Source organism: Filicampus tigris, chromosome 9 (genome assembly GCF_054856515.1).
Source record: "Filicampus tigris isolate MCC_2025a chromosome 9, RoL_Ftig_1.0, whole genome shotgun sequence".
Taxonomy (NCBI): Eukaryota; Metazoa; Chordata; class Actinopteri; order Syngnathiformes; family Syngnathidae; genus Filicampus; species Filicampus tigris.
The window spans coordinates 9130001-9150985 of record NC_141225.1 but is presented as its reverse complement, the minus strand read 5'-3'; the positions used below and the strand labels follow the sequence as shown (position 1 = coordinate 9150985).

Genomic DNA, 20985 nt, shown 5'->3' with positions numbered 1-20985 from the left:
ATTGAGGAAGGGGGTGGTGGGAGGGGGGAGGGGGTCATATCTGCTGATGATTTTGGCAACAAAAGGAAGCAGACGTACTTGTGCAGCAACCCGAGGCGAGCTGGAGGAAAAGTGTGTTTGTGGACACGCGCGTGCATTCTGGATGAGGCATAACGTAATAGCAAGACGAGCATTAATTCCTGATCTCATTCGGTCGATGATTTAACCGCCGACCCAATAAAAACACAAGCGGGCCAGCAAATTAAGCCTCAGTGAAACATGAGCGTACAAGGTGAACGATTAGCAAAAAGGATAAATAACGAGCGGTTTGACTCCCGTAAGGGCTGCCGGTTTTCACGGCTGGTTCGCGTTTGGTGTTGCGCTTGGCAGAGCGTGTGTGGCGCGCCGACGCCGACGGATAAAGCCGTCAGGAAGACCAGCGCCGTTTCCACGGTGTCGCGGGATTCATTTCGCTTAACCGCAGGAGTAACGACGGAAAAGCGGAAAATTTTCAGATGAGATATTTCATGGAAATGCTGCTACAACACTTGGGTCGGGGCCGGCGAACTTGTGGGAATTTTTGTGGGGGACCTCGGCATTGACAAACACGTCCAAAAGTACCAAAATTGAAAGGGGAAAATAATACAGCACTTGAAGATCTGTGTATATAATCAATAAATCAGCTCCTGCTTGCTCATATTACAAGAAACTAGATTTTTAACAAGAAACACAAACGGCCTCAAATCCACAATTTAGTGTACAAGCCATTCCCGCTGACACACGGAAAGATACGATTATCTGTCGGCCAATTGGCGTGGCTAGCTCCGCCCATTTTCTGACATTGGTAGTCCAGTGGATACGTGCCAAAAGCAGTGTGATCATTAACCTGTAACAACGGAGGTGAAGCAATAGTATTATAAGATAATTTGTACTGACACTTTTTTCAGAATCATATTTTTTGGGGTCTTCCGTACTTCAAAGCGCGTCACAGTTGATATGCACTGCTTACACTAACAACATGGTTGTGAACAGTTGAGGTGCTACCTTCCAAAAGCAGTCAGTGTTGCCAACTTCAGGATTTGGTAGCTACATTGAGTGACTTTTTCGACAGCTCTAGCAACTACTTAAAAAAAAATCAACTACCGACTAAGCTAAGAAACAGACAACATAAGCAGAATCATTTTCACAATGTTTTCCGTATGACTAAAAGGAAGTCCAGGGGAAGAAGAAAGGGCCGTGACGGAGCTGAAGGGGCGTGACGTTCAACAAATAGTTTGTAAATGGGTTAACTTTTTGAACATTTAAAATGTTAATTCATTAAGAATCCTATGTTTTGACAAAAGGGAAGTTGATGTTACTTGGAATAAAACTGGCTTCTGAGGAAAAAAAACGTGTTTGGTATCGGGAGAAATAAAGCAAATCTAAAAACGAAAAAAGAAACTTGGAAAAGCAAGTTAAATTTCAGTCCAGGGCGTACACTAGCTCTTGTCAATGCCGCTTGTCAATCACAGTACACATAGCACAAACACATTAACACTCAAAAGCAGAGCAATGGACGATTTGTATTGACTTTCAAAGTGTGGTACCCAGGCTCCCTCTTGTGGCACGTGAAAAGAAAACACTGACTTAAATTGTGCATAATGTAGTATCAGTAGCTTAAACCTTTTTAATGCAATCCTGTATATACAAGAACTATGGTTCGGTTATATTTATTTTAAGTACAATAGTTGCATGGAACTGTTTTTTATTTCAAATATTCATTTAGATAGAATTTTTAATATAAGTTGCGTATAATACATTTGAATTGAATCATTATTGAAGAACAGTTTTAATTTTCCTATAATTAAGGGCTGTGTTAATGTTCAAACTGCATTTTGTTACAGTAGCTTTCAATAAGAATAATTTAGGGAAAAAAAACATCTGCCTTGTTTTCTGTTAACAGAAACTGAGCAAAATTGTATTATTGTTCGCTCGTGCTTGGTAAACAGTGTATCATTGGTTCTCCCTCTATACAAATGTATCTATTGTATATATATTTACATTTTATTTTCATTTATACATAGGTTACATATGTTGAATGGCCACATCCCTTTTATTTTGTCCAATCTACTGTACTTATAGATGTTCCATGACGAATAAACAGTTGCTTTAACTAAATCTGAATGTTATCTTATTCCATTTTTTATCGGTGAAGCCAACAGCTAGTAGTTTGTAAAAACTACTAACCGTACTTATTACTTTTCATAAGCAGCCTGATTTAGGGTGTGCGTCATAACACAATTAATCAACCAAGGTTCTAGTAGTGGTCTAGTAGTAGTTTCCTTATCAAAACTGTGCATAGTTATTTTACTTAACTCGACGTCAGGTACTTAATTAAAAAAAAAAAAACGTCATCTGCAGTCTCGCTAAGTAGGCGTCTAGAGCTACACATCTGTATTACTCGCCCGTCTCAGTTGCACCCAATTTTATAACTCGGTGCGTCCGCACAAAATCGGTGTGCCCCGGTAAACAAATAAAATTGTTCTGACCAATCAGAACTCTGCAAGGATTTGTTTCCGCTTTACGTCATATTTGTGCTGCCATGCAACTCTGCCGCTAAAGAAGGAGAAAGGCTGTGTTTTTACATGTTTTGTGGGAAAACCCGTCTAATGAAAGGAAGCGTTTGTTTTGGTAGGGGGGGTTGCCATCCGAATCCTACCGGCTGTCCGTCTGAAATAGGGAATGAACGACGAGACAGCATCGGACAGCTGGAACAGAATCTCCGGGTGCTCCAGGTGAAAACTGCATCCAGGCTAAGCTATCTTAGCAGGGTGGTGGTGGTGGTGGTGGTTTTAGCATAGGCATTGTTTAGCCAATTGCCTATAAAGCTGACTGTAAAGACAACTAGTATACGAATAGTATACTCTGTTAAAACTTATTGATTAGCAATACAGTATTGTTTTAATTATCAGGGTTGTAGAATGACACTTCAGTACATCATTTGAAAAGATGTATTTAATATTTAGGTCAGCTTCATGATGAGCAGTAAAAGTCTATATGATAGGCTAAAAGTAGGACTGCACACTAAATTTCACTTTTTTACATTTACATTTTTCTGGCTTGTTCTCCTACCTTCAGTTACTTTTTTATTCTTGCATCCTCACTTCTCTGCTAAAAATCCTTCTTTCCTGCCGCCCTGCTCCTCAGACTCACTTTTTTTCTTCACGCCTTTTACTTCATGGCCTTACTTTCTTTTTTCCTTCAGACTGGACCCACTTTTTATTCTTGCATCCTTCCAACATTTCTTCACTTAAACCTACTTTCCCTCCTTGCTTAATATGCACGGCTTTCTTCTTTTGTTCCTACCTTCCCACTTCTTTTACTCACCTCAAACGTGCTTTTTTTCCTGGGATCTGCCTTCCATCCCTCAGACCTAAAAATAAAAGGTCATTTTAGAGCTGTAATTTTAATACCGTGATACTGCAATATTATTGCTCACAGTTGCCATACTATCTGAATCTAATATCGTCCCCTGCGACCCCTCCTGTCCTCCTGTACCTGTGCAATGTTGCTTTAGAATCCACTTTGTTTGTTCTTGACTCAAATCATTTGCTGTTCTTTAAGGTACCTGTAAAAAAAAAAAAAAAAGTCAATTTAAAAAACGTTGACTTCCTTTTGGCCCATGCTGTATAATATTATTATTTTTGTTTCTATCCAGTATTGAGCAAATGCTGGCTGTGAATCCCGGAAAGACGCCGATTAGTCTGCTGCAGGAATATGGAACGCGGATAGGCAAGACCCCGGTGTACGACCTGCTGAAGGCCGAGGGACAGGCCCATCAGCCTAACTTCACGTTCCGCGTGTCCGTGGGAGAGATCAGCTGCACGGGCCAAGGCCCCAGCAAGAAGGCGGCCAAGCACAAAGCGGCCGAAGCGGCGCTGAAGATGCTCAAGGGGGGCCTGGCGGGTCCCATAGGTTTCGGAATTGAAGGAGACTCGTTTATCGGGGTTGATGTGCCTGCGGAGGAAGACAGGTCAGTTACAATGTACACTGTAAGAATTTCAAAGTCCAAAACAGATTTTCCGTTCATACTGTATGCTTTAAAAGTTGGACTAGGCGATTAATATGGCCTTGAAATAAATTCTCAGTTTTTTTTTTCCCACAAAAACCCAATAACAATCGATTATTTTTTTTCCCTTTGGTTGAAGCAAAACAAAATCAACTTCCATGTAAATAAGCGGGAGGGTGTTCTTTACAGATAATGTGAATATATTGGGAACATGTTAATTTTGTCAAAATATGCATGCAAACGCAGTCATTAATAAATTCACATTTTAAATGAGCCATCAAATTTCTGAGATTGAATATTTAATGTTGCACCCCTTCAAGTGCTCTCACGCACTTTTTACTATAAACTTGTCCGGGTGAGGCAGTGTTACCTCGGCTTGGAAGCACATACTGTACCTCGCTTAAGAAGTTTTCAAATTGTCGCTACATTTCCAGTGTGCATCAAGTCTTCTGCAATGTTCAGCATGTTAGACTTCATGATTGTCTTCCATGGGCTCCTTTCTTGATAACTATGCAAAAAAATGATTGATGATGTGAGAATGATTCTGCTGATGCCATCTGTTACTTTGCGGGAATTAAAGTCGGCTGTCGCTTTATAGTTTTTATTTCTTTGACCCTCAAATTTCCGCTAGAACGATCAAAAAAGTCGCTAAAAGTAGCTACCAAATAGTTATAGAAAATGGGCGGATGGATATTCCACATACTTTTTGTTCCATTCGAATTAAATGTCTGCTTCTGACATTACGGTCTTGTGTGCAGCTCCCCATGTGAGATGAAGACTTTAGGAACTACGCAGCAATCAGAATGTAACCCTGTTGGAGCTCTGCAGGTTTGTTCCCTTTCTTTATTGGTGATATTCATGTAAAATAAGCGAAATACATTCAAACGCTTATTGCTATTATGTTGTGTTTGCCTGCCAGGAACTGGTGGTACAGAAGGGATGGCGGCTACCAGAGTACACAGTGACACAAGAGTCCGGTCCAGCGCATCGCAAGGAATTCACCATGACCTGCAGAGTGGAGAAATTTATGGAAATTGGTACGAAGAGCAAACGTAACACTCCATTCGGATCTCATTCAATTTGTAAAGATGTGGCAGTGAATGCTTATCCTGTATGTTAGTAAAACCTACGTGCCGTTTTCTGAATCAGGAAGTGGTACATCCAAGAAGCTGGCCAAGAGGAACGCGGCCGCCAAAATGCTAGCACGGATACACGATGTCCCGGTGGACCTGAGAACCAGCAACGACGGTGACGCAGAAGACGACACATTCAACACGGTGAGGGACTTCGAACGCGTTACGTCTGCATTTTTGAGGTGCACAATGAACCAGTAATGTGTTATCGCATGCACTTACCGTTTTACTTGTGGTTTTTCATTTGTTGTTTTGTGTTTTTCATACAAATATTGATGTACCATATTGCCTTGAGTCGTGGCTATTTTGGGTGTTAACGGTACATGTAGACTTTTCGGTACAGTGCAGTTGGAATAGGAGTACCTGTAGGTTTGAGGACATTTCAGTTATTTTCCTTTAAACGAGCCTATTGACAACAGTATACTGTACTTTACTTATATCATTTATGTTGCCGCACAGCATGCGGGGAGCAGGGCAGAGTCGGGCAAGAGTAAAGGCTACAGCTGCACGTGGGACGCGCTGAGGAACTCGGCCGGTGAGAAGATCCTACAGCTGCGCAGTAACCCCCTGGGCATGCCCGACGACTCCGATTTCTGCTCGCTGCTCGACGATCTGTCGGCCGAGCAGTGCTTTGACGTCAGCTACCTAGATCTAGGTACTCCTCTCCTTGAGGCTCTTTAACATGCTTAACTGTTGTATAAGTGTAATAAGAACTATTGACAGAGCTGGGCATCGTCTATCAGTCTATAACAGGGGTCGGAAACCCGCGGCTCCGGAGCCGCATGTGGCTCTTTCATCATTATGTTGCGGCTCTGCGTGGCTTGGGGAAAAAAAATTATAAGTGTCTGATTGAAGTGTATGTTATTTGTCTCAAAAACGTGCATCGTGTCTTCTTAGTAAGACAACGTTTTTAACGTCTTTCTTCTGACCTTGCAATTTGCAATTTTGGTGATCAGCATGCACCTTCTTCAGAGAGGTTTGACAGCACTTGACATGCCGACGTGCTCGGAAAGCCCAGCGACACCAAAACTACACAATATCTGAACAAAGTATTTTATTTGTGTTTGTTTAGTTGTAGTTGTAAACTGTTAGATTATTGTTACCACAAAATACTAATATAAAATTATACAGTCAATGTCTGCCATAAAGTCGGAAGTCCAAATATGGTCAAATTAATTTTTTTTACCACAAAATAGATTCTAACGGTCCGTCCCTACTTCGTCTGTAATATTTATGCAATTCTAGCCAATTTAAAGCGGTGAAAATAGCAAATACTAATAAAGCACTATTTCACGGCCGGAGGTGTGCGCGACACAATGACGTGTCCTCTGTCTGCTGATTGCGACCTTTTAAAAAAATAAAAAAACTGTAAAGACAATAATGAGTGAAAATGGTAAGGTTCGCTGGATTACGTTGGCTTGTTTGATATGGGTCGATGAGATGCTTCGTTACAAAAAGACCCCCCCACACGTGTGTCATGACGTAGGTCTCTGTTTCATTTTAGTATGCACTTTAGACGCGGTTAGTTGCATCATTATTTTATTTACTGCATCACTCATGGCTTTAAACCTGAGAGAAGGCGTTTTGTGAAGGAGTTGGATACAAAATGAAGATGTATTGGGCAGGTGTGTTTGCTGGTGTGACGTTTCAAAAGCTGGGGGCACGATGGAGGCTTCACATGAGTGCAGACTTTGAAGTACTTGGATGTCGCTGGCTTGGTTTTTGCACTCCCTTAATTCGATTCAAGTGTCAAATTACCGATTGAATGTATTTTGTAGGTAGTATTATGTGGATGTGAGTATGCGATAGCAATAAAAGGTATTATAAAACTGTAACGAAGCCGTGCCTGGGACATCAAACAAGCTGGCATTTTTTGAAGGTTAATGTCATAAAGTGTTTGCGGCTCCCAGGATTTTCTTTTCCGTGGAAACCGGGTCGAAATGGCTCTTTGACTGTCAAAGGTTGCCGACCCCTGGTCTATACTATCCGGGCAGTATTTCTGGCCGAACCGCGTGGTCCCAGTCCATCCCTCGTCGGAGACAGCCAATCGGCGTCGAGAACATCATTTTCTAGTCAAACATAGGCGGCGCACAAGCAGACACACCGCCAAATAAAGAAAAAAATATCAAATGAAAACAACAGACAAATGCACAGAGTGGTAATCCGTGAAATAAAAACAATAGTCTGATACACACTCAATCTTAGATACTACAGTAGACTGGGAGGATTGAGAGCCCAAATGAAGTAAAATACATGCTCTTAACATGCGCATGTTATCTTTAATAATGCAAAATATATTTTGATAAGATTAATCAATGAGATAATCAATAAAATACTCTATTCAAAAGTAGTCAATGGCTACAACCTTAATTCATCCTTTCATTTAATATAGCGTTTGTTCTCATTAGAGTCACAAGTACGCTATAACCTGTCAGCTGTCTTGGCGATAGCAGCGGGGTCCACGCTGAACTGGTTGCCAATCAATCACAGGACACATCCAGCCATCCACCTTCTTTAGCACTTGTCCTCATTCAGGTCTTGCTTAAGATGCGGCCTATCGCAGCTGATTTGACACCCATTCACACCAATGGATAATTAAGAATATTGTTTTTTGTCTGTGTTAATGGATCCTTGCCTTTGGTTTCAGAGGAGCGAAGCCTGAGTGGCCGGTGCCAGTGTCTGGTGGAGCTGTCCACGCAACCAATCACGGTTTGCCACGGCTTCGCCCTGAACGCTGAGGACGCTCGTGCCAATGCCGCCCACAACGCTCTGCAGTACCTTAAAATCATGGCGGGGGCAAAGTGACGGTCATGGATGTCGACAACTGCCAAATACCTCCCATTTTTACAAAAGATGACCTCATTGAAAATGCTGCTTGTTTGACGTCAAAATGTTACAAGTGAAGATTCGCATCACCCTAAATGTCCATTTTCCCTTGTTGGCTCATCCATCCCACTTATTTCATCACAAAGAAATAAGGACAGATTCAGCCACAAGTCCATAACGCCATCAAGGAACTATCAAGTATTCTGACATCCTGATTAAGTCAGAGAGATCTTCACAAACACCAAAAAGACACTGCCGAATAAAATGTACAGCCATTTTAACAAGATAAATTTGAAAAAGGTAAGAAAGGTGTTTGTTTTTGTCATATTGATGATTTTTAAGACTTTCAATTATTATTTGGCTTGTTTAAAATCAACACGTTTCAGTGGCCATCTTATAAATGTTTAAATCCTTAGTATAGGAATTATAATCGGGACAATAATGTGGAATAATCTTATTAATACACCAATTCAAATGCACAACTCGTTGTTCAAAAATGTTGAATTACCTCAGTGCGGGACTCATTCAAAAGGAGATTCCTTTTCAATATAGTCGTCAAAAAATTGTACTCTAGGTTCTCTGTTTTTCACTTTTGACTTCTGTGTGCTGCTGCACTTGTGTGTTAAGCCAGGTGCACGTGTGTGGATCCTTGTAGAAGATTATTATTAAAGTGCTTTTCTCTCTTTTTTATGAATACCAAGAGATGTGCTGTCCCTTTTTTTTAAATAGACCATGTGGAAAACATTGACAGTAATTCAAAACATGTTTGCTGTAAAGGTGACTGAATTCAATTGCACTTGCCACTTATAACTATTTTGCACCCTGTTACAATAAATTGGAGAATTGTATGCATACTATTGAAACTGTTTGGAAAATGCATTTTGTTACTTTTTCCCCCCTTGCAAACTGATGAATTAGACTGTATAAATTAAAATGCTTTCTATTTATTTTAAAACATTTATTTAATGTGCAAATTGATCAATGACGACACCTTCATGTGTACTATACATTTAAATTGGAAGTTTAAAAAAAATAATAATAATAATACAGACAGTATATATTTTCCTGCAAACATGACATCTTAATGTGAGCTGTATTACTGAAATTGTGTGGATAACTTAGACAACTTAAATGTTTTTTGAACATATAAAAATGTAACAGAAAATATTGTAGAAAGTAAAAAAGTAATGTGTATGTACTATTTAGAATATTTGATAAACTGATTTTAAGTTTTAAAAATATTTTACCTGTAAACTACTACAACAATACGTGTACTGTTACATTGTTTTGAAAATTCTGCAAAAAAATGTTTTGCTAAAAAAAAAAAGAATAAGAGACAGTCAAGTCAAAATTTTTCTTTCCAATATGTTCTATGCGGCATCACAAGTCTAAACATGGCATTCTGATATTGCGTTTGTGGAATATGAATTGAGCAAAATCCACCCATTTTATCCATTTCAGGGGTCGGACATTTTTCCACTTGCTGCTGCTGACAGATAATGACATAAGGTCTCAGCTTCCAAATGTCATGACCAAACTCAGAAAACAGGGGATTGGTTGTTACCCGAGCCCTTCAGCACGGTGATGTCATTTTCAGTCGACAGCAAGGGTAAAATGGCCCTTGAGATGGATAAAAACGGGTTGTCCACAAACACAATATTAATCAGAATGTCGTGTTAAGACTAGTGGGGGAGCAAAGTAAATATTATTGTAAATAAACATTTTGATTTGACTTAATCTTTAATGTATCGTAGTTAAATTGTTTCAAAAATATTTAGTCATTTAACTTGGATTGAGTAACCTGTCAGTTATTGTCCGGAGCATTCTTTCTGTTGTTTTTCTTCTCAAATGGCCTCATTGGAGTTAAGCCATTCGCTGTGTTTTTCTGAAGAGGCGTTAACGTGTCTTCATCAGCGAATCTGCTGCTGCCTGATGACGTGCTGTCAACCTCACCTACCGTAATACAGACCAGGACACAAGTGGTCAGGCGATAGAATATCATCTTTTGTGAGTGTAATTGTGAATAATGCTGCACTTAAAATTGATTGGCAACAAACAGACATGCATTTCAAAGTGTACCTTTGTCTTGCTGTGTTGGTGTTCCTCTTGCTGTTACTTCCTCCTCTGCACTTTGCACCTGTTGGCAGCAAACTGAACACGTAAATATGGTCGCGAGTCAATCGCAGGGCACTTTTGACAAACAACCATTCACACCTATGGAGAATTATGTCATCACTGCACACTTTCAACAACATGCATTATTGTGGAAAGTGGGAGGAAGCCGGTGCACTCAAAGAAGCTCTTAAATATGAAGTCAACACGAAAAAATTCTTTGCTATAATATGTTCTCTGCGTCTTCTCTTGTCCAAACGTGGCTTTCTGACTAATATTGGATTTGAGGAATATGAATTAAGCAGCAAAATCCACCCATTTTTAGCCATCTCAGGGGCGGCCATTTTGTCACTTCTGTCGACTGAAAATGACATCACAGTTGCTCAGGGCTCAGTTAACGACCAATCACGACTTACCTTTTTTCTGAAGCTGAGCCATGATTGGTTGTTATCTGAGCCCTAAACAAATGTTATGTCATTTGCAGTTGACAACAAGTGGCAAAATGGCCGCCCCCTGAGATGGACAAAAACGTTACTGCTTAACTCATATTCCACAAACACAATATTTATCAGAATGACTTGGTTCGACGAGTGGGCCTGCATAGAACATATTATTGTAAAGAAAACTTGAGGGTTGACTTCCCCTTTAAAGGGCTACAAACCTCCTGCAAACCTAAGGAGATCCCCTTATCGCAATTCTTGAGGTAGCCGATGCATCTTGGAGGCTTTGCAGGGAAGACATCTGAGATTGAATGTTGACAGACATGTGAAGACACTGCAGGGGTCTGGATCGGAAGTGGTCTGGATGCAGAGGCTGTGGACTTGTTTTGAACTCCACGCCACGACTCGTCTTTGTCTTCCAATTTCAAAAAGACATTTGCTTGGCGAACGCGCTCAACTATCTTTGGACTGATTAGCTCATAGGTTACCGTGGACATCGTTTTTAGCCATCTCTGGGGACGGCCATTTTGTCTTCTGTCGACTGAAAATGACATCACAACTGCTCACAACGACCAATCACGGCTAACCTGTTTTCTGAATCTGAGCCGTGATTGGTTAATTTATATTCCACAAACGCAATATTTATCAGAATGCCCTGTTTCAACTAATGGGCTTGCATAGAACATATTCTTGAAAAAAAAATGTTCGCATTGACTCCCACTTTAAGTAACATTTTAAAATTATTGGCTGCCATACTGGGACAGCACGGTAATATAGCCAGACAAAGTGACATCAAATCAAAAGAAAAAAAAATGGAGTTTATCCTTTTGATGCTTACTAAGATGAAGTTTGCCGAGCTTTGTCAACATCAATCATGCATGTTCTTTGCTTGACTTTTATTTTTCTAGATTCTATTGCATGAATTCCCCCCGACATAAATTCTTACTTGCTATACACAGGCTGGGGTCCTCTTCACGTATCCGTCGGACCTGCGACTCCAGGAAGAGGCGGAAGTTGATACCTCGCGCTTGAGAGGGGAAGGAGAGGAAGCGAGGAGGGATGCGTACAGTGAGCTGCGAGTCATCGCAGCCGAAACCCAACTGCCACAGGATCTCTTCGGCATCCTCCAAACGCGACTGCAGCACCTCTGGAACACTGATGTGAGAGGAAGGAGATATAACTTATCATATAACATAAACGAATCTGATCACGCTTGAATGTACACTGACATGCCACAACATTATGTGCAGGACTAGTAAAGCATTCATTTAACAATACGTGCATTATTGTGGTTGGAGCTGTGTATAACCACTTTGTACAAAGTCACAATAGCCATACAGTATTGTTAAAGGGGACAAAATGTCGTTTTTAATTTCTTTTATATAAGTAGTTGGGTCTTTCGACTGCCTGACCACCCATCAAATGTTACATTTTTGTCATCTATCTATTTCTTAAAATGTTGAGAACTCAGAAAATCCATACAACATGAATCCAAATAAATCAAAATATTTATTTTACATGAGCATGTTCAGACAAACAGGTTTTGTAATTACTTGCTGTTGAGGTCATTGTGTCGTTCGTTGCTGGCAGGGTGCATTGCAAGTCTTCACGGTTGGCATGAAATACAAGAAAAATAAACTTTTTTACCTTTCACTGATTCAGCTCAATTACAAAACGCTTCCAAGTATAATGGCATCACAGTTAAAAACAACATGACTGCATTCCTCACTCACCCCACTTTGGATGTAACATCTCCACCATTTGACGTTGAATCTGAAATGTATTTTGGAATGCAAAAGAGGAAGCAATGTCAATGTGTGTCTGTAAGATAATGCCCCTGCATAAGTGTGAATGTGTGTGTGTGTCACTATAAAATTTAGTACTGACATGCAACTCCGACAGTGGCATTTTTTTCCAGTATTGCCTCTTCTATCTATCATTTTACTATTATTTTTACTGTCATTAAAGCAACATTATGTTCCTTCTTTTGTTGAGCAACAGGGCCCACTGGCAGCACAAGTTGTAATTATGGGACAATTGGGTGTGCTAAAAACACAATTCTTTGACCCCCCCCTGCTATTGCAAGCATTGTGCATTGGAGCTTCATTGCTTGAACAAAGAATGCACCCTAATAAATGAAGTAACTGGGTAATTTTGAGCAGATTACTGGTTGGGTTAATTATTTTGAGCCAGCAGATTTGGTTGAAAATTTAATTTGGTAATTACTTTTAACAAAAGCTAAGGTGGTAACCCATTTCTTCAGGGGTTCTGCAGGTATCAACAAATCTAACTTAAGGCTTTGGAATAATGTTTTTAATGCAACTTAAAACAAATTTTATGCCAATACCCTACCACATATACACACATGCGCATGCACACACACAAGCGCGCACGCGCACACCCCCACACACGCACACACTAACCCCAAACCCCCCCCTACACACACACACATCCATACACACACACGCACACAAACGCTGTACATACATAGCAAATTTCCAAATTTGTAATCATAAATAATCGCATGATTTCCATTTCCAACTCAGGATTAAGTTTTTATCTGTTCTAAATGTACAATAAAATTCACGTCACATTTTTATGTTTTTTGTACTCTTGTTAATTAACATAAGTGGACAATTATGTTAACCTAATTAAATATGGCTGTATCTTTTAGTTCATTGTTATAGTAATTTTGTAATAATTTATTAAGTTATTTGAAGTCAAAAAGATATACTTTGCACTATACATTAAAGTAGTGTGACACATTGAGTCAGATTTATGTTGAGGTTAATGTTTCCACACTAGGTGGCATTAGCGTTTCATGTTGGACGTTGGTGACAGGAACAGTACTTTTTTTCTTTTCAAACTAAGAGCAAATAAATTGGAACATGAAGCAACTCATGGATTCCTGCCCATTTTGTTCATCGTACATTACAACTAGTTCAAAATTTCCACAGATATACTTATATATTTATCATACTTATTATTGCTAAATTGTGTTACAGTAACTCCTTTGCAGAACATTCTTTTTTTTGTTACGTTTTATACTAAAGCGCATTGTCAATTGTGGTGCCGCTTTTCTGCAAACCAGCCAGAAATAACAACAATGATGTTACACAAGCTATCTTCAGGAGATAGCTTGTGGAGAAAATAAAGTATGCTTCAAATCCAAAGAGCAAGTGACTTGGAGTCACTCCAAGTGACAAGCCGGGCATACACTTATTTTAGCTCTGAGCTCTCAAAGGGGTCTTGGAGTGCCCAAACAGACCCATTTGAAAGCTGTCGCAACCTAGCTCAGTGTTAACTGCTAACCGGCAGCCAACCAAAGGTGTTCATATTTAATTAATGCTTGTGGACATTGTATTTAATTTTTAATGCCATTTAATACCTTAATTTTCGCTAAATCCATTTAATGACATATACTACTTTTTAATGACAGAAGGAAACCCTGTTGTTGATAGCTCTAAGTCAGTATGGATAGTTTTTAGCCTTGTTAGATTCCACAGGATTTTGCCCCAAAATATCTTTACAACAGCCTTTTCATTCACTCACCATTTATGACTCACACATCTTTTAAACAGTAGATTAACACTTTAGCTGTTCACAATGGGTATTCTTTCAAGCCTCTGGAAAAACATTTTCAGACTGAAATCGGGTTCAAATTTCCCACGGTCCATGTGATATGTGTGAGTGAAAGTTTAGTCGGACACGCTGACGGAAAGGCTGTTCAAAATTAGAGGGGTACTATTTTTTTCCCCCCACTGCAGACAGATGATGAATAACGAACGCTCAATTTTTAGTACCAGCTATGTTGTTCTTAATGAAGCGCTCAACTCATTCAAATTATTTCCTTGGCACCGATGCCACCAGAGGGAGCCAAAGCAATATTGTTATTTCTTTGGCTTGAGCAATAAAACAGCAAACGAATGACTTTTTCAGCAAATACCAGACAATTTACAAACTTAGCTTGGCTACAAAACATCCATTCATTATCTGAACCGCTTTATCCTCACGATGATTCTATAAAATATTGAGATTGGTACCTGAAAAGAAACGTGATTTGAGTTCTAAAAAAAAAAAAAAATTCCTCAATACTACTTTGACCATGCAAAATAGTGAGCATTAATTGGATCTCACTGGATCGTGTCCAGGCTCAGATAAGTCACATAAGGCTCTGTACATACCCAAACTCCAAAGACAGTCGTTATGCAAGCAAGCCTGCAACCTGCAACACACATCCAAATCTTGGGTCATCGGTGTGATGCATACGCACACATTCAGTTAATATTGTGCAACGTTTCTTATGAAGAAGTGGCTGCATCTACGTAGAAAAACAACCTCTTCAGATCTACTTTTGAATGACGGCGCCACATTTCCTTGTGTGTTGATCACCATCAAGGTCAACATCTTCAAAACCACTTTTGAATGCTCAAACGGCTCTTCATCATGAAGTTTTAAATGTGACTTGTTCGTGTGTTTAAAGTCGTCAGCTCGGGTGTGTGCAGGCCTCCTGCCTATACGCACTTTCACAACAGGATGAAGTAAAAGTTATGAGCTGATTCTTTTAAGCAAGATTGCTACATTTAAGTTCCTTGCTGTAGACCCATCCCAGATATGCACATTTCCAGTTCCTTATGTGTAAACTGGGAACATTCTCACATTATGTTATTCCAATACATTTTCATTCATTTCATTTTAGCTCATAATGAGCACTTGAATTCAATGGATGAGTTACACAAAAGATATTTTAAGAGACCATTGTGTACAAATCTAAATTATGGCTGTATCCCATTGCACCAGTCTGGAAAATTTGACCTCAGAGACTTTCTATAGGTTTCCATTCATTGACACTCGGGAATTTTACAGGCACAAAAGTATACAGTCGAAACAAAGGGAGTTGACTCACCCGCACTTCTGGAGCAAGAACTGAGTTTTTCCTGTGAAGCATCCTATAGGAATCACACTCACACACACACACACACACACACACACACAAACAAACACACAACATATAACTGTACTTAGAATTTTTTTTTTTTTATTGCACGGTAGAGACACACTGCTAAGTTTAAGAGCACCTTCTTTCATACTGACCATCTGCAAAGACATCATCATCATCATCATCATCATCATCATCTGATACAGATTCCAAGAGGGAGATGCAAAAGGGGCTCACTTCTTCCAGGTCAGAGCACTGTTGACTTCCACTGGCCCACGTTAGCTTCCTGGCAGTGGAGGATGAACTTTCCATCGCTGGAGGCAGAGCGGCTGATGACACCCTTAAAACACAATAGCAGCCTAAGATTATTTGTATCTACAGTCCTTAATACTAGACCATCCGAACCAATGAGATGTCTTAATGTGAACTATTTCATTTTCAGTGAGTTTGTTTTGATAATGAACAGGAAGACTGACTACATCGACAGCTAGACACACGTCTACTCCATAAACAAATAGTATAGTGTTGCTCACCCTCTGACTAGTGAACATCAAGACTAGCGTTATGCTTGTGGCCTTCGTCCATCCATGTATTCATATATTTTTTATAGTGCTTGACCTGATTAGGGTTGCGTATAAGCTGCATGGAGGCTTTCCCAGCTGGCTCTGGGTGAGAAGTAGTCCACTCACATAAAGACAAACAACCTTTCATGGTCACATGTACACCTATGGATAATTTAGGGTCTTCAATGAATCTTACATGCATGTTTTTGAAAAGTGGGAAGCAGCGGGAGTAACTGACTAAAAGCCCAGAAAGAACATGCAAACACCACAAAAAGAGGCCTGAGCTGGGCATTGAACACAGAAGTGTGAGGCACATGTGCAAACCACTAGAACACTGTGCTGCCCGCCAGTACAGACCAAATGTGTTCAAACGGTTCCTGTCACACTTGTCTTCATCATTATTTACTAAACAGAAGACAAACAATTGATGTTATGCTTTCCTACAAAAGAGATTGGAAAAGTACGGACATTCTGTACTTGAGTAAAAGTACAATTACTTGTATGAAAAAGAACTGGTAAATGTAAAAGTACTCATTCAAATAATTCCTCAAGTAAAAGAAAAAAAGTACAGGCTCTGAAATGTACTTTGTGAGTAAAAGTAAAAAGTACTTAATATAAATGGTTTAGAATCCAGGTGTAAAACTGTCCTTTTCCCAAACCTTTGATTAAGGACTTTTTAACAGTTTTAAATCAATTGCAGAGTTTGGTCTTTTAGTTACTTTAGGACGCTATTTTAATGTCTTTACTTTACTTTCAAATGTTTTTAAAGACTTCTGTTAATGCGTTGACATGTTGTTGATGTATTTAGTAATTTTAGTGAACTAGTTTTTATTTCTCTACTTGGTTTTAAATGGGCTAAATTTTTCAGTTTTTTAAATGTCTTCAGTTTGTTTTTAAATGAAGTATTTTGCCTTTAAATGTTTTTTTTTTATTTGTGAAGCACAATGAGGTACCTTGTGCATGACATGCTATATAAATAAAGCTACCTTGCCTTTCCTAAAAAAGAAAAGATTCAAGCTGTTACTTTTTACTGTATTGTTAAAATGTATTTGATTATATTTCAGTTCTGCATTTTGTTTCCTTAATGTACTGATTGTGAACCGAACTGTAAGGCATGCACCAAACGTTTCTTTTTTGCATACGGTTGGTTACATTTGTAGTATGTAGCGTACAGTCTGTATGTTGCATGATATGTCAAATTAGAAACCTTGAGAATACAAACAAAAAACACAAGGACAAACACTGCTTCTATAGAATACAGTGGTTAAATATTTATTTACTTTGATTTGCTCTTTCATTCCCCTAAACTTAAATGAAATATGGATATCCAAATAATGCCATGGCTAATCCCGATCTGCTATACCTGACACTAAAGTCAGTAAAGTGCATTCAAAAGAGACTTTTCACACAGTTCTGATCTGTCCATGTTAAATGTGGCGTATCTACTGTAACATGACTAGCTCACAAATTTCAAGACTTTTAGGTGAAAAGCATAACTGCCTTACCCGCAGACAGGTTTCAGTTTGAGGCATAAAGTATGTTCACTTTACATTTCCTGTTGGGTCAAACTGAGCTCACCTGAAGGTTATGTGCAGTCTTAGCCCAGCTGACACGCTGCATGCTACGGACGCTTCCGCATCTCTGAAATGATAATTCACCATTTTGGCCTCTTACATCAGTTTACAAGTCACAAGTCACTTTGAATAGATGGAGGAGGGAAGTGACTGTGAGCATATCAAACTGACACATCGCGTGGGATGCTCACCACTGCACATCCTGCAGAGATAGCAAAGTGACACGTAGGCTATCATCAGGAGCAGTTCAGATTCAATATTTATGTAACATGACAACACATAAATTTAAATAACATACATCATAGCCAGCAGAGATGCTGACTATTAAACATAATATTGTGGGTGTATCACTAGATGTGTGTTTTGCAAATTTAACCCGTTTGATCAAATCTCAAATCAATCTCAAAGCAAATCTTGCTCTGACCAACCAATCAGAGGATTGCTGACATTATTGTGGACCAGTTACCTGGCCCTATAAGGCAAATTTTAAGTTTGATTTGGTTAAACAAACAGCCTCATCTTTAATACACTGTAGTTGATGTGACAACAACCAGCACAACTAATACTGAAGGCCCTGGGCAGATAAGACTGACATGCCAACACATAACGCTGAAATCTGATGGGACAACAAAAAAAATCTACAATTTACATAGGCACACTGGAACAAATGCAGTCATTAGAAACTCCAAATTAAGAGAATATCCATCCATCCATTATCGATACCGCTTAACCTCACAAGGGCTGCGGGGCGTGCTGGAGCCTATCCCAGCTGTCTTTGGGCAGTAGGCGGGGATACCCTGAATTGGTTGCCAGCCAATAGCAGGGCACACAGAGACAAACATCCGCACTCACACTCACACCTAAGGGCAATTTAGAGTGTCCAATCAACCTACCATGCATGTTTTTGGAATGTGGGAGGAAACCGGAGTACCCGGAGAAAACCCACGCAGGCAGGCACGGGGAGAACATGCAAACTCCACACAGGGAGGCCGGGGCCGGGATCGAACCCACGACCTCTGAACTGTGAGGCGGACGTGCTAACCAGTTGACCACCGTGCTGTCTTAAGAGAATATATTGTTGTAAATAAATTAATACAATTTCATGCAACACAGGCTGCGAGCGTTCTTAGTAAAGACTTTGGCCTTGGAACCGGAAGGTTGCCCTTGAGCCCCCAGTTCAAGAAGTAAAGAGGTACGGTACACTGCACCCCTTTCACTCTGATATTTCTCCTTGCAAGCCTGCATGTGAGTGATTTGGTTCTGTGTGGTGTGCAATACAAAATGTATATACAGCAGGGTATAAATGGAATGCCCCATTGAGGGATTATAACCAGTATTTCTATCCAGCTATCCATATTCTTCTATTTATGATTAAAAATAAGTGAAATGTTAGAATTAAAGTTGTAAACATGAGTCAAGGGCACTGCTTCTGAAAGTACTTAGGCCAGCAAAGAAGGTCTTGCTGGCCCTGATGGAAGACATCCCAATTTGGACATTTTCACTAAGGAGAGTCCTCACATTTTTGTTAGCCGTTTTGACAGTAATGGCTGTGCATTGAGTTATTTTGAGGGGATAGTACATTTACAATGTTATAACAGTTGTATACGAATGAATTAATATTGTTTTTAAAAAAAAAGTGTAATTTCTTCAGCGTTGTCTCATTAAAATACAGTATTTTGTTGTTTTTTTAAATTATTTTTGTCTCTGGCTGGAACAGACTTGATTTTACTACTGTATTGCACTATCATCCATCCTATCGCGATACTCCAGTCTTGGCAGCGGCAAAATATCGCGATGGTATCTTTTCGTGAGCTCCTCTCCGACTCCTACGCCCACCGCCGCGCCAGTGACTGTGAACTGTAATGGCTTTTGTTTATGTGGGCACATGTGCTACTACACTGACAGCCCCTTGAACGGCGGAATAATCCAAAAACCCTCCCACAAGAGAGCCATTCCCTGCCCCCGGCGCGGCTCGGGCCTGTCCTCTCTCTACCGCCATGGCCGCCCCCCGCCCGCCTCCGCGCTCTTTCCCAGCCCACAGGGCGCCACCAAGGGAGTGGCTAGCAGCCACGGAGGCAAGACTGAAAATAACCAGCCCGCCTTCGACAGTCCACACCCGCCCAATTCCGTGTTTACATGCATGTGTCCATCTCTCGCTATCATGCAGTTAATAGGCGAACTATTCGGCGCCAGGGGAAATCTGGACGTATTAAGTGTGACAAACTAACATGGCGCCTTTTACGAGACGAAAAACAAGAAATCCCACGTCTGGCTTACTCAAGAGGCGCAACCTAACCCATTGGACCCTCCCCCTTCTCGACTAGTAGCCAATAATATTAGCAGGTTTAGAGTTGTTGCGGAAACGACTTGATAGAACAATCTCAATTGGTGTAAAAGGCAATCATTTGGAATAGAGGTGCGCTTCTTTTTATTCAAAAAGTTACAGTAAATGCTCGAACTTATATCATCGAAACAAAATTACAGTAGGGCGTGAAACAGCTCTGTAAAACTACAATTTGTTACGGAACTGTGCCAACAGGTCGTCTTATAAAGATGACTAGGCAAACAGCATGAAAAATTTAACTCAACTGGCATAGGCAGAGGTGGAAAAAGTACTAACAACATCTACTTAAGTAGAAGTAAAGATACGTGTTTAAAGGGTAATATTGTAGTACAAACTCAACTTCTTAAGTAAAAGTTTTTTTTTAAGGACAGACTGAAATGCCAAACAAAAGTAACAACGTTTCCCTGTTGATTATATAAAATACCCATTTTGATAAATTGGCACAATGACAAATGATAATGCACACAAAATAGTTCCCCTTTTTTATCGACTTATGTCAGCAACATCAAACCATTTATTAAGGCCATGGATGGGGGATATCTTGCGTCTACAACTCTGTCATCTTGATCATTAATGCGCCATGGTTCCCATTCCTTCCTGTCATTGTAAACCCAATTTTCTCCCCTAATGCCCTAAAATGTCAATCAAGATCTCAACTAAGACTATATACATACTTTTTTATCTTGTTCCATTATTCAAGTTGAGAAAAATGAATATTAAGTTTAGATTTATGTTTGTAGTACAAGTAAAAAAAGTAATGCGAAAAAATAATACTCAGCAAAGTACATGAAACATCTACTGTATGTAATGATTTGTATTTGATCACTTCCTACCGATGAGAATTAAGTGTGCGTGTCACTCTCAACGGAGGCTAACCAGGCGTCCTTGTGTCACAAATCAAGCGTACCCTTTCCGGTCTCCTTCATAGGGGTGACGGGAGGGGGCCGACAAGTTTGTGTGAAGTTGGAAAAAGTTGTCAACTAGAAAAAGAAGAGAAACTCCTCCCGTCTTTAACATTATGAGCAGT

The 20985-nt window shown here is 39.9% G+C and overlaps 3 protein-coding genes across 3 annotated transcripts in view; 2 read left to right on the top strand and 1 right to left on the bottom strand.

Moving 5' to 3' along the window:
- Positions 1-2505: 2505 nt before the first annotated feature.
- tarbp2 (TAR (HIV) RNA binding protein 2) lies at positions 2506-8849 on the top strand. The gene is made up of 7 exons (XM_086040109.1): positions 2506-2753; positions 3677-3991; positions 4786-4855; positions 4947-5064; positions 5177-5304; positions 5620-5815; positions 7808-8849. The coding sequence occupies exons 1-7, from the start codon at positions 2701-2703 to the stop codon at positions 7963-7965; spliced, it is 1038 nt and encodes a 345-aa protein (XP_085896235.1). The 5' UTR covers positions 2506-2700; the 3' UTR covers positions 7966-8849.
- Positions 8850-9791: 942 nt separating this feature from the next.
- LOC147141835 (uncharacterized) overlaps positions 9792-20985 on the bottom strand; it is an 11985-nt gene continuing 791 nt past the window's right edge. The window contains exons 2-10 of the mRNA XM_086040310.1: positions 17619-17681; positions 15633-15817; positions 15445-15487; positions 14723-14763; positions 12272-12311; positions 12092-12142; positions 11485-11693; positions 10066-10123; positions 9792-9939 (exon numbers count right to left, since the gene is read on the bottom strand). Coding sequence (XP_085896436.1) covers positions 9936-9939; positions 10066-10123; positions 11485-11693; positions 12092-12142; positions 12272-12311; positions 14723-14763; positions 15445-15487; positions 15633-15817; positions 17619-17681 — 694 coding nt within the window. The 3' untranslated portion in view covers positions 9792-9935. The remainder of the gene's footprint in view (positions 9940-10065; positions 10124-11484; positions 11694-12091; positions 12143-12271; positions 12312-14722; positions 14764-15444; positions 15488-15632; positions 15818-17618; positions 17682-20985) is intronic.
- Positions 20794-20985, top strand: part of sp1 (sp1 transcription factor) — a 23756-nt gene continuing 23564 nt past the window's right edge. Inside the window, exon 1 of the mRNA XM_086040100.1 lies at positions 20794-20983. The gene's annotated coding sequence lies outside the window, so the exon portion shown is untranslated. The remainder of the gene's footprint in view (positions 20984-20985) is intronic.

Excerpts from the sequence above, each read along its gene's own strand:
- tarbp2 (XM_086040109.1), top strand. The coding sequence starts at position 2,701 with ATGAACGACGAGACAGCATCGGACAGCTGGAACAGAATCTCCGGGTGC. Across the intron at positions 2,754-3,676 it reads AGAATCTCCGGGTGCTCCAG|TATTGAGCAAATGCTGGCTG; the intron begins GTGAAAACTGCA and ends GTTTCTATCCAG. Across the intron at positions 5,816-7,807 it reads CGTCAGCTACCTAGATCTAG|AGGAGCGAAGCCTGAGTGGC; the intron begins GTACTCCTCTCC and ends CTTTGGTTTCAG.